This window comes from Silene latifolia, chromosome 4, assembly GCF_048544455.1.
Source record: "Silene latifolia isolate original U9 population chromosome 4, ASM4854445v1, whole genome shotgun sequence".
Classification (NCBI taxonomy): domain Eukaryota; kingdom Viridiplantae; phylum Streptophyta; class Magnoliopsida; order Caryophyllales; family Caryophyllaceae; genus Silene; species Silene latifolia.
The window spans coordinates 24,050,603-24,061,928 of record NC_133529.1 but is presented as its reverse complement, the minus strand read 5'-3'; the positions used below and the strand labels follow the sequence as shown (position 1 = coordinate 24,061,928).

Below are 11,326 nucleotides of genomic sequence, written 5' to 3'. Positions count from 1 at the left end.
AAGCAAAGCGCTTAGGGAGTAGCATTCTGTTTTGTCTTATCTACCCCACATGGTATTACTTGTCTCGTCGCAAGCTTGTGACGTATATACCCGTCACAAGAAAACTTGATGTGTGAAGTAATATGTGTCTTTTATACCATGGTTTTTCATACTAAGTTAGCTACTGTTAGAGTGCTTACTGAAACTTAATTCGATGTTAGCAAGGTAAATTAAAAGTATTTATTTAGGTGAGTTAGTAACTTATTATGCAAGTGAGAAGGGGGAAGTAATTGAGAACATTGTTTTCATTGTATTAGTTTTGTGTAACTTTAATTCTCTGTATGGATGTTATTTAGCATAGGGTATATTTAGTATATGAAGAATACATAATTTCACATGTGCCGGTGAGTTTTTCCGGTTATATAACGAATCATTTCCTAAGTGGAATTGTTCTCAATCGTCTTATTCCTTATTTGTTATATGTTACATATTATATTATCTCATTAAATTCAGAGAATGTTTAGAATTTCCAGTCATATTCTATGTATTCGGGCACTTCGCCATGCATTATAGATGGATGATTATGTTTTTTTAAGTCGCTCTATCAACATAATTAAACACTAGTAGGTATTAAAAAAAGTGGTTTGTTTGGATAGAATGTTAGTATAATTCTTGTTTTGATTAAAAACCTATTTACCGGATTTAAAGGTGTCTTTCAAATGTCGAACCTTCAAAAACAAGAAATTAATGGATTAATTATTTCACTAAAAAAAGGGATGTGTCTTCATGGTTGGCAACTGAATTGAAGTTTTTTGGGTGATTCTTTTTTAACATGCAACAAACTTGATATCAAAAACGCAAAAGTGGTAGTTCACCCCTTAGTATGGATAACGGTGAGATTATACCTTAAATTTTAGTCGTAGTAATGAGACTCCTTAATTTTCTTCAAAGGTGAAATGTAACCGAATATTTTATTTTCAACCAAAATCTACCCATCAATCTCGCATAGAATCCTTAATTAACTCGTAGTACACATGACCACCTCAAATCTGATGGGTAGATTTTAGGTATGGTCATGTGTACTACGGGCGGGGCAAAACTCGAATCATTAAAGACTATTTTTGTTTAAACTATGAACCTTTAAAATAATCCTCCATATTACCATATTCTCCAACTATTTGCAAATGCTCGTGCAAATCATGAATAGTTCCAAACTGAAAGAATATGAGAGGCAGTGAAAAAGCTTTAGGGTTTAACGTTTGATTGTATTCATTAGAATTTTACCAATAGCAATTACATATATACATTGATATGCCTCCTACTTAATCTCCCTAAAACTAGCAACCATATTATTTACATGATATTCTTTCCCACCTATAATATACACCATATATTTCATAATATTATTTCCATACTCCCCCTCAAGTTGGAGCTCCGGGTAAACCGAGTCCCAACTTGCCTTGTAAATAATGAAACGCTTCTCCTCCCAAGGCTTTAGTAAACAAGTCTGCTACTTGTTCCTTGCTTCGCACATGTACCATTTTGATCGTATTCTCCACAAGATGTTGTCTAACAAAATGACAATCGATTTCTATGTGTTTCGTCCTATCGTGAAACACCGGGTTCTTTGCAATATAAATTGCTGCCTGATTATCACAACACAACTCCATAGGTTTCGTATGAAACACACCCAACGAGGCTAAGAACGATTTCATCCAAATTAATTCACTTGTCACACTTCCCATTGCACGGTACTCTGTTTCAGCCGTAGACTTTGAGACCGTTGCTTGCTTCTTTGCTCTCCACGACACAGGTGACGATCCAAGTGAAACAAAATAACCACTCAATGAACGCCTCGTCAAAGGACATCGACCATAATCAGAATCGCAATACCCTCGCAGCTCCAAGCTCGACCCTCTACTTAGAGTGATCCCCTTGCTCGGGTTCATCTTCACATATCGTACAACCCTTAAGGCTGCATCCCAATGCTCCTTTCTAGGTTCACTAACAAACCGAGACAGTATATGGACTGAGTAAACGAGGTCTGGTCTCGTGATTGTTAAGTAAACCAATCTTCCGACTAATCGTCGATATTTCATCGCATCTTTTAATAAATCACTCCTTGCAAGTTCCAATTGGTGATGCTGCAACATGGGAGTATACACGGGTTTTGCGCCATCCATCCCTGCCTCTTCTATTATTCCTAGTGCATACTTTCGTTGATTCAAAAACAAACCTTCCTTCCCATGTGCTACTTCAATACCCAAAAAATATTTAAGTCGACCCAAGTCTTTTATACCAAAACGCTTATCAAGAGTCGATTTAAAATTTCGATTTGCTTCATTGTTATTACTCACAATGATCATGTCGTCGACGTAAACCAGGACACCAATGAATATGACTCCGTTGTTGTATGTAAAAAGTGAATAATCGGCCAAGGATTGAACGAAGCCATACCTTATTAGGAATTGTGTGAGTTTTGTAAACCAATTACGAGATGCTTATTTTAACCCGTAAATCGATTTTAATAACTTGCAAACTCTATTCTCCCCCTTTCGTTCAAATCCCTGTGGAATCCGCATATATACTTCTTCTTCCAAATCTCCGTGTAGGAAGGCATTGTTGACATCCAACTGCTCAATGCTCCATTTCTTTGCTAAAGCCACGGTTAATAGACAACGGACACTAGTCATTTTCGCCACCAGTGCATACGTCTCGTGATAATCAATTCCCTCGACTTGAGTAAAACCTTGCGCCACCAATCGCGCTTTATATCTTTCAATTGACCCATCCGCTTTATACTTCACTTTGTATACCCATTTACAGCCGATAGGTTTCTTTCCACTTGGTAATTGCACAATTTTCCAAGTCCCATTATTTTCCAACGCTTCTATTTCTTTATTCATTGCTTCCCTCCATTTTGCATTTCCTGCTGCTTCATGGTAATGAATTGGTTCTCGAACCTTGTTAATTTTCGTTAGAAACGTTTTATGGGCATTGGTAAAACAATTTGTGTCAATATAATTAACTAAGGGATAACGAGTACCTGATTTCTTGGAAGTCAACTGGTCCGGATGAGCATTGACGATGGGTTTTACAATTCGAGTCGACTTGCACACGTAGTCTTTCGCCTAATATGGCTCTCTTCGTTCTCTTGCTCCACGACCAAGTTGCTAGCTGTTTTCAATAGGTGTCGAATGGGGTACCGTTTCTGTTGGCACGGCAGTGTCTAAGTCCTCTTCATTTAAATTTTCTGTTTCGACTTCCTCCTCACCATGAGATTCCTCACTCTCAACATCCTCCAAATCGTCCTCAACATACTCCATCCGGTCATTGGGATTATTGGGTTGGGTATTTGAGTTATTTGGATTGTAATAAGGAAACACATGTTCAAAAAATATCACGTCACGCGAAACAAAGACTCGACGAGTGTTCAAATCATATACCTTCCATCCTTTCTTTCCTTGTGGGTAACCCAAAAATAGACATCGCTTTCCCCGTTCCCCAAACTTGTCCCGTGGTTTGTCTTTACTATGAGCATAGCATAAGCAACCAAGGACCTTTAGATTTGTCAAATTGGGCTTATTATGATACAAAATTTCGAATGGGGTTTTATTTTTGAGTATTGGTGTCGGTGTGCGATTTATGAGATAAGCAGCTGTTAAAACACACTTCCCCCAAAAATCAATTGGTAAATGACTCGCAAATCGTAATGCTCTAGCCTTTTCTAAAATGTGACGGTGTTTTCTCTCAACTCTCCCATTTTGTTGTGGGGTATCAACATTACTGGACTGAAACAATATCCCATTTTCTTCATAATAATTTTTCATTTCACCAGACAAAAACTCACTTCCGTTATCACTTTGAATAATCTTAACAATCTTATTGAATTGAGTTTTAATCATTTGGCAAAAAAATTTTATATACTTACTCGCCTCACTCTTGTCTTGCATCAAATAAATCCACACGCCTCGACTATGGTCGTCTACTATAGTCAAGAAATAATGAGCACGAGATAAGCTGGCAATAGGATATTTTCCCCAAATGTCAATATGAATTAACCCAAATAATTCATCACACCGTTTATTATTCAAGCTAAACGAATTACGAGTTTGTTTAGCCCTACAACACGAATCACAAATTTGGCTAGAGTTCCAATTCAAATTGTAATTAACTAATGCAGAAAAGGAAAGCGATTTACTCCTTGATGGGTGTCCAAGTCTTTTATGCCAAAGCTCTCCATCCTTCGACATATTCACCTTGCTAGCAACTTCTTCCTTACTCGACTTGAATTTGTAAACCCCATCATGGTGCTCACCCCGTCCAATCTCCTTCCTCGAAACCGGATCCTGCATTACACAATAGTCGGGAAAAAAATGTTACGACACAATTGTTTTCACGAATCAACTGTTGCACGGAAATTAAGTCACATGTTAAAGTGGGGACATATAATACGTCCTTTAACACAATATCATCATTCAATATTAGTTTCCCATGTTCATGTGCCTTAATTTTCCGCCCATCTGGCAGTCCTACATTTGACGGTTCATCGATCCAAATATCCGTGAGACAACTTCGCCTCCTTGTCATAGGATGCGAGGCACCGCTATCAATTAACCATTCGCGATCGATTTTAGTATGCATACCTGTCAATCTTTCACTACCTTCGGGGCTAGCATTCAATAACATCCGAATTTTTTCTATTTCATCACTGGTGAAAGATGAATTCTTCTTGGATGTCTCTGCCTCCTTCGAATTAGACAAATTACTTGCTGCATTTGCTTGATAATTGTCCTGCTGTCCTTGTCCTTGAGACCGTCCTCTTCCACGACCTCTGTCATATCCTCCACGTCTGCCCCTTCCTCTTTCTCTGGCTTTCACGGTCTCATACCCGTGTTTGTCGTAGCAATTCTCTTCCGTGTGATAGTACTTCTTACAGTGGGTGCAATATGGAGGTTCGGTCTCTTCTTCTTCATCTCTCTTTGGGTAACTGCCCTTTCCCTTTGCAGTCCCATAAAATTTCGCTGCCATGGCAGCTTCATTGCTCTCGTCCTTTTCCTTGGTCATGCTCGAGTGTCTCTCTTCACGCAATATTAAGGCATATGCACGAGGCAAGGTGGTGATGGGGTCTTCCATCAATAAATTAGTACGGACATGTCCATACAGTTTGTTGTCGAGTCCCATCAAAAATTGTTGGACCTTCTCCTCTTCTCGTTCTTTTGCGATTTCTACTGCCGCTCCACAAGTGCAATTTGGAACCTTACTGTAATTAGCAAGTTCATCCCAAATCGTCTTCAATTTTGTGTAATATTCAAGCACGGACAATCTTCCTTGCTTGCATTCGGTCAGATCTCCCTTCAGTTGATGCACTCTTGGTGCGTTTCCAGCAGAGTATCTGCTCTTTAATTCTGCCCAAACTTCCGAGACAGTTTGTTCAAAAGCGATACTTGGATGTAATTTAATGTCGATTACATTCCGTAACCATGCTTTCAACATGGCGTTACATTGTCTCCAAGCCACTGCTTCAACGTCGTTTTCTTCATCATCGACAATTGGCTTTTTAACCTTCCCTTCAATAAATCCCAATTTATTCTTTGCATCCAAACCATTCCTTACGGCAGGTGCCCACAAATCGTAATTGTCGCCATTAAAAATGATTTGTGTTAAGAAAAGGTTGGTGTTGTCAGATTGATGAAGGTAAAGGGGAGAATGGTGGGTATGGTTTTGCTTTTCGAGCCCTTGCCTTCGTCTCCTGGCATGGATCTTGGATGATTAAGTATTTTAATTTTGACAGTTATTCACCTAGCTCACGATACCATGAAAGAATATGAGAGGCAGTGAAAAAGCTTTAGGGTTTAACGTTTGATTGTATTCATTAGAATTTTACCAATAACAATTACATATATACATTGATATGCCTCCTACTTAATCTCCCTAAAACTAGCAACCATATTATTTACATGATATTCTTTCCCACCTATAATATACACCATATATTTCATAATATTATTTCCATACAAACGTTGTCTAAAAACAAGGGTTGTCATCGCTGATATCCTGAATTTCTTTTGTCTACTTCATTATATTTCCTTGGAAATTAATTAATAGTATGACGCATAAATTAGCACAAAGAGTTATTATTATGTAGCCTCAATTTTGCCAATTATAACCAAAAAAAAAATTAAATTTTTGTAGTAGGCGAAAACAAAACAATAGCTGAAAAGGATTTTTTCTATCTCAACAACTCAAAACTTCATTTCAAAACGAGGACATCTCCAACAAATCGTTAAAGCACATTCATCTCAAATTATATGCCATACAAAAACGATGATCTCAAAGATTTAATCATTTTTTGTACAACAGGTTATTGACTGATATAGTACGCATATAATACTTTTCACTTGACACAACCAAATATTCAACCGTCGATACACGCAAAACCTCAAACCATTATTAAATACTCCGCAATTGAGTTTTTTGTACATCGTACCCGCGTATTTTTTCGAGTTCTATGTGGTATCCCTTGTATTTCCAAATTATCACTGTACCCCTGAACTTAATTAAAACATCTCAAACCCAAAATGCACTAGTCTGCCTCTTTTGAACGATTATTTTATGCACTTTTGTTCGATCTTTTGGCAATAATTTGTCATTCGATTAACATAAATATCGTTGACCCAATCGTAAATATAATTTCATTACATAATTTAATAGGTTGAAAGGTCGATTTTTATTAGTAAGTTGGATATTTTAAGAACTATTTACTAAGTTTAGGGGTACCAATAAGAATTTAAAAAAAAAACGAGGGGTACTACATAAATTTCGGAAAAACAAGGGGTACCACGTAATAAAAATCCTAAATAATTTAGCTTAAATTTTGAACCTTTATATGCTATAACCAGTTGTACTGATGTATAGTTTTGAGCTTTATAACACAAAATTTGAGTTTTATTTTAATTTAATATAAAAATTTTGAGCTTCTTCACTTATACATTTAACTCAAAAAATTATAATGTGACTAAAAAACAATACATATAAACTCAACTAAATTTGAGTATTGACACAAAATTAAAATGTAACTTATAAACTTTTAAATGCTTTTGGATTGAAGATGGTTATACAATATTATTTTATCTCTGGGCGTGTAATCCTTTTTTGTGAAAATTTTATCAATATATTACAGACACAATAATCTTAAAGATTCAATAAGAACTTACTAAGCCTCCCAAAGTCGGGTGGCGGCCTTGGTCAGAAATGTTTCTTGTCTTAATCGGGTTCTTTTAGCCAAACAGGTTTGGAAGCTGATAAATAACGAGACATCCCTCTCCAGCCGTGTTTTTAGAAGTAAGATCATCAATGATGAGGAGTCTTTTCCCGAACATTAATAAGTCGTCCTTTCCGGTGGGGTTCGTGCCTCCGCTCGGGTTTTCCTCTTCTGGTTTAAGGGTGAAAGACTTTTTTGCTAGACTCTCGCATTTGGAATGCTTGCCTCATTAACGACATATTTACTCAGGAATGGAGATACAAAGTTTTGGCGGTTCCCTTTGCTTTACGTGAAAGACTTTTGTTTGTTTGTCTCTGGTTCGCGAGGTGCGTCCTCGGCTGAGTGGAGTCACTTGCGGGAGTGGCTTCACGCCCTTGATTCACCCTCTGTGGAACCCGCCATAGGAGGGGATGTGTACATTAAGGAACATAATTTATCTCTCGGATTAGATGAGCGGGGATTAGGTGGGTACGGCTGCGGTCCCCCACTGGCGGCGTGGATTACCGGTTGCGATTGGTAATCTAGCATGACCTTCGGGCAGTCAGAGGTGTATGGGTGATTGGAGGAGGTGATGTATGTATGTTGCTGTGTCTTGTTGTGTCTGCCTTTGTATGTTCCTTCAGTTACTGACCTTGCATGGTGTTGTTGTGTTGTCTTCTTGTGTTGTATATGCCGTGTTCCACTATGGTGAGCAGCCGGTCTTAGCAGGTTGATATCTGGATCATAGCTAGGTGCTTGGAGGGACGAGATTACTACGAGTCATGACCGAGATAGTTTCGCATAGTTGATAGTGGTCACGAGTTGTACCTTTTATTTTTGGTTAATCACTTGTAATTTAATATAATTATTCTTTTATCGACATTTGATTATTACTGTCCCTCGGGCAACCGAGATGGTAACGTCCTTATCTGCTAGGGAAGGTCTTGTTAAGGCTCCTTGGTAGATGGGGGTGTTACAAAGTGGTATCAGAGAGACGATTTTGGAACCTGTAACTAATGATCGCAATGAACGTAGTGAGTCTAATAAAATGAACCTGGTGTATGTATGTTGGGAGCCCCGGCTGATGCTTGATTTTAGGTGAGAAGGCGCCCTCATTTCAAAATCATGGCCCCAATATGCTTAAGCTATCCACCTTGTATGGGGATATCGAGTCGAGAATTACGTGCATAGTTGTGTATGATATATAGATTAGATATAGCTGTGATGGAGTCTATGGTAATGTCTAGTGCGTGCAAATAGTAATGATGAATCGTGAAGGGTTGTGAATCGTTGGAAGTGTGTGTGTGGATGTGATAGAGATAGTGAATGTGCTACGAGTTACATACGAATATTGGATAATGTGATGGTGATACTGGGTTGTAAATCTTCATATGTGTTTTAGTTGGTATAAATTGATGTGTAATGATGTGGACTTTAATGGATGAATGTTGTGGCGTGCTCTTGTGAATATGCATAGTTATGTGAGGTATCTTGTTGTCGAATTCTTGTGATATGTTTAAAACTTTGAGCAAACTCGAGTAGTAAGTGTTAACTATATTGCTAAATGGATGCTTAGTATAGTGCAATCACATGTTGAATGATTGAATTTGCATATGCGTTAGTGAACGTAGAATAATGTGTTGATTATATATATATGTACATGTGAGTAGGAGCCAGTCATAGTTGAATCGTTTTGTATAATGTTTGATATAGAACGGAATGATATGTGTAATGTTCGAATGAGATAGTTGTGTTGCATTTGAGTTAGTATTAATATATCGTAATTGGATGGAATAATCAGTGACGAGTTCCAAATACACCTTGGACTCGGAACGAGTTGTTGTTTTGCAGGAACCGATAACCGAACTTGTAACTTTTAACTTTGTTCCTAGCCTTATTTGACCGAGTACAAGTGCCTACACGACCGAGTAGACCTTACTTGATTTAGCTGTGGGGTTATTAGATCGAAAACGTTGGGATTGCCAGCAAAAACTCGATCGAGTAGAGACCACTCGATCGAGTACCCGAGTTACTCGATCGAGTAAGTGCTACAGTACCCGTATTATATCGGGATTCCTATGCTTTCTATAATTCATTCTTCTTCTTATTTCGTCTCACTTCAAACCCTAAATCTCTGAAATCCTCTTTTCTCTCAAAAATCTTGGTGAAGTTTGTGCTTAATTCCCTTGTAATCTTCTTGTTAATTCATTCTACCCATTTGCAAATCATTCAAGGTAAGAATGCTACTCTTTCTCTTTGTTTTAACCAATTAGAAACATATAAAAGTGTTAGTTTTTCTGAAAAATTCGATTTATAATCATGGATTTTTGTTTATAGTTGTTGTACTTTAGTAAAATTGCTTTATTTTGTTGATTATCGATGTTAGAAGTTGCAAAATCGAACCAATATGGGAGTATATATGGACCGAAATTCCTAGGGTTTGGGTTACAAATTGAATTTTGTTTGTCTTTTGAGTATGTAAAAGGGAAAATTGAGTATAATATGTTGTTGGTATCATATTTGGTGTTGATTTTGACTAATTTCATCCAAAATTTTGTCTTAAAACTCCGTCTTAAAAGTGCCCCAAACTGAAATTCGCCCCAAATTTTTATGATAACTACCTTTTTGTGAAGCTATTTTGAGGGATTAATATCCCAATTTTTATGATTATTGATGAAATTTTGTGTTTTGAAAGCCATAAAATCGTCTTTTATGAGATGTGGGAGTAACATGTTTTGGAAATTGTTGGTTGTTTTGTGAAAACTATTTTGAATTGTTGTTTCTTCTTCCATGAGTATACTTTGAAAAGTTCATGTTGTTTAATTAAGTGTCCATTTGTGTGCCTAAATATATGTTGAAATAGATGCCAAGAGCTGCAGCTACCACCCGTCAGAGTAAGAGGGGAAGGGCCTCTGAGCCCAAAGTTGGGGAGGAGAGTCAGGGACCCACTGTCCCACCGGTTCCCGAGTATCCTACCATTGTCTTTGTTGACTTTAAGCAAAGAGATGCCTTTGTTGAGTTGCAAAAGCGCCGTATGAAACCTACTAGATGTATCGACACCACCATCCTTGAGGACCTTAAAATAGAGACGGATGTGAGGCATATCTTTGAAACCTTGGGGTTGACGGGTTTGTATCGTCTTAGGAAGCACTCCCATCCTTTCTTGACTCTGGAGTTCATGAGCTCTTTTTCTTATGATGCGGTAGCTAAGGTCGTACAGTTTCGTCTGATGAACACCACTTTTCTCTTGTCTATGGACCAATTTACTTCTCACCTTGGCCTTACTCGACCGAAGAAGGGATTCCTTAGGGACATCTCGACTGAGTATGGGGCTAGTAGTTATATGCCCTATTTCACGGGTAAGTCTGCCCCTACTTCGAGTAACATGTTGATAAATGACGTTCAACATGTCACTTTGAAGATCTTCCTTCGTGCCTTGACCTGTCTGCTCTATGATAGAAAGGATGTGAGTAAGTTGAACTCACATGAGGTTATGTTAGTGGTTACCTATCTCAACCCCACCCGAGCCCAGAGAGTTTTTTTACCGCCCCGGCCATAGTTTGTGCTAGCCTGGCTTTGATGGCCACCTCTACGACCCGGTACTTGAGTTGTGGTGCCATTGCCACACGGTTGACCACCTTTGAGGCCTCTTCGGCCCTTACACCTATGGCCCCAGCTGTGCCTACTTTGGACCGAGACTACTTCATCGACCAGAAATGGTTGAGGACTTTGGAGGGTGGTGGGTTGGCTTTGAGAGTATATGATAAGGCTAAAGTCATATCACCACTATCAAAATAAATCTATCTCAGTTACTAACAAAATAGCTAGCGGTAAGACAGATATCGAATCCACAGGGAGGCGGTAATATTTAGTTTGCTAATATTTAGATCGTCTGAACGTAACCGTTTCTTGGGGGTTTTTGGTTTGTTTGTTATCTATCAACTAATAACAAGTAATTAAATGGTTTATAACAATAATATTAAAGGTCTAGGATTTCCGGTTCACTAGGTTAATTATATGGGGTCTCTTAATCAATTACTAGGTCTATCAAGTTATCTAAGGTCACAAGATTGATTAATTCTGTTTATGCCCTTTAGATCGATT

At 38.0% G+C, this 11,326-nt stretch overlaps 1 protein-coding gene across 1 annotated transcript in view; it reads right to left on the bottom strand.

Moving 5' to 3' along the window:
• Positions 1 to 2,480: 2,480 nt before the first annotated feature.
• LOC141651246 (uncharacterized) overlaps positions 2,481 to 11,326 on the bottom strand; it is a 51,973-nt gene continuing 43,127 nt past the window's right edge. Inside the window, exons 2-5 of the mRNA XM_074458965.1 lie at positions 4,626 to 5,742; positions 4,435 to 4,511; positions 3,186 to 4,328; positions 2,481 to 2,942 (exon numbers count right to left, since the gene is read on the bottom strand). Coding sequence (XP_074315066.1) covers positions 2,481 to 2,942; positions 3,186 to 4,328; positions 4,435 to 4,511; positions 4,626 to 5,742 — 2,799 coding nt within the window. The remainder of the gene's footprint in view (positions 2,943 to 3,185; positions 4,329 to 4,434; positions 4,512 to 4,625; positions 5,743 to 11,326) is intronic.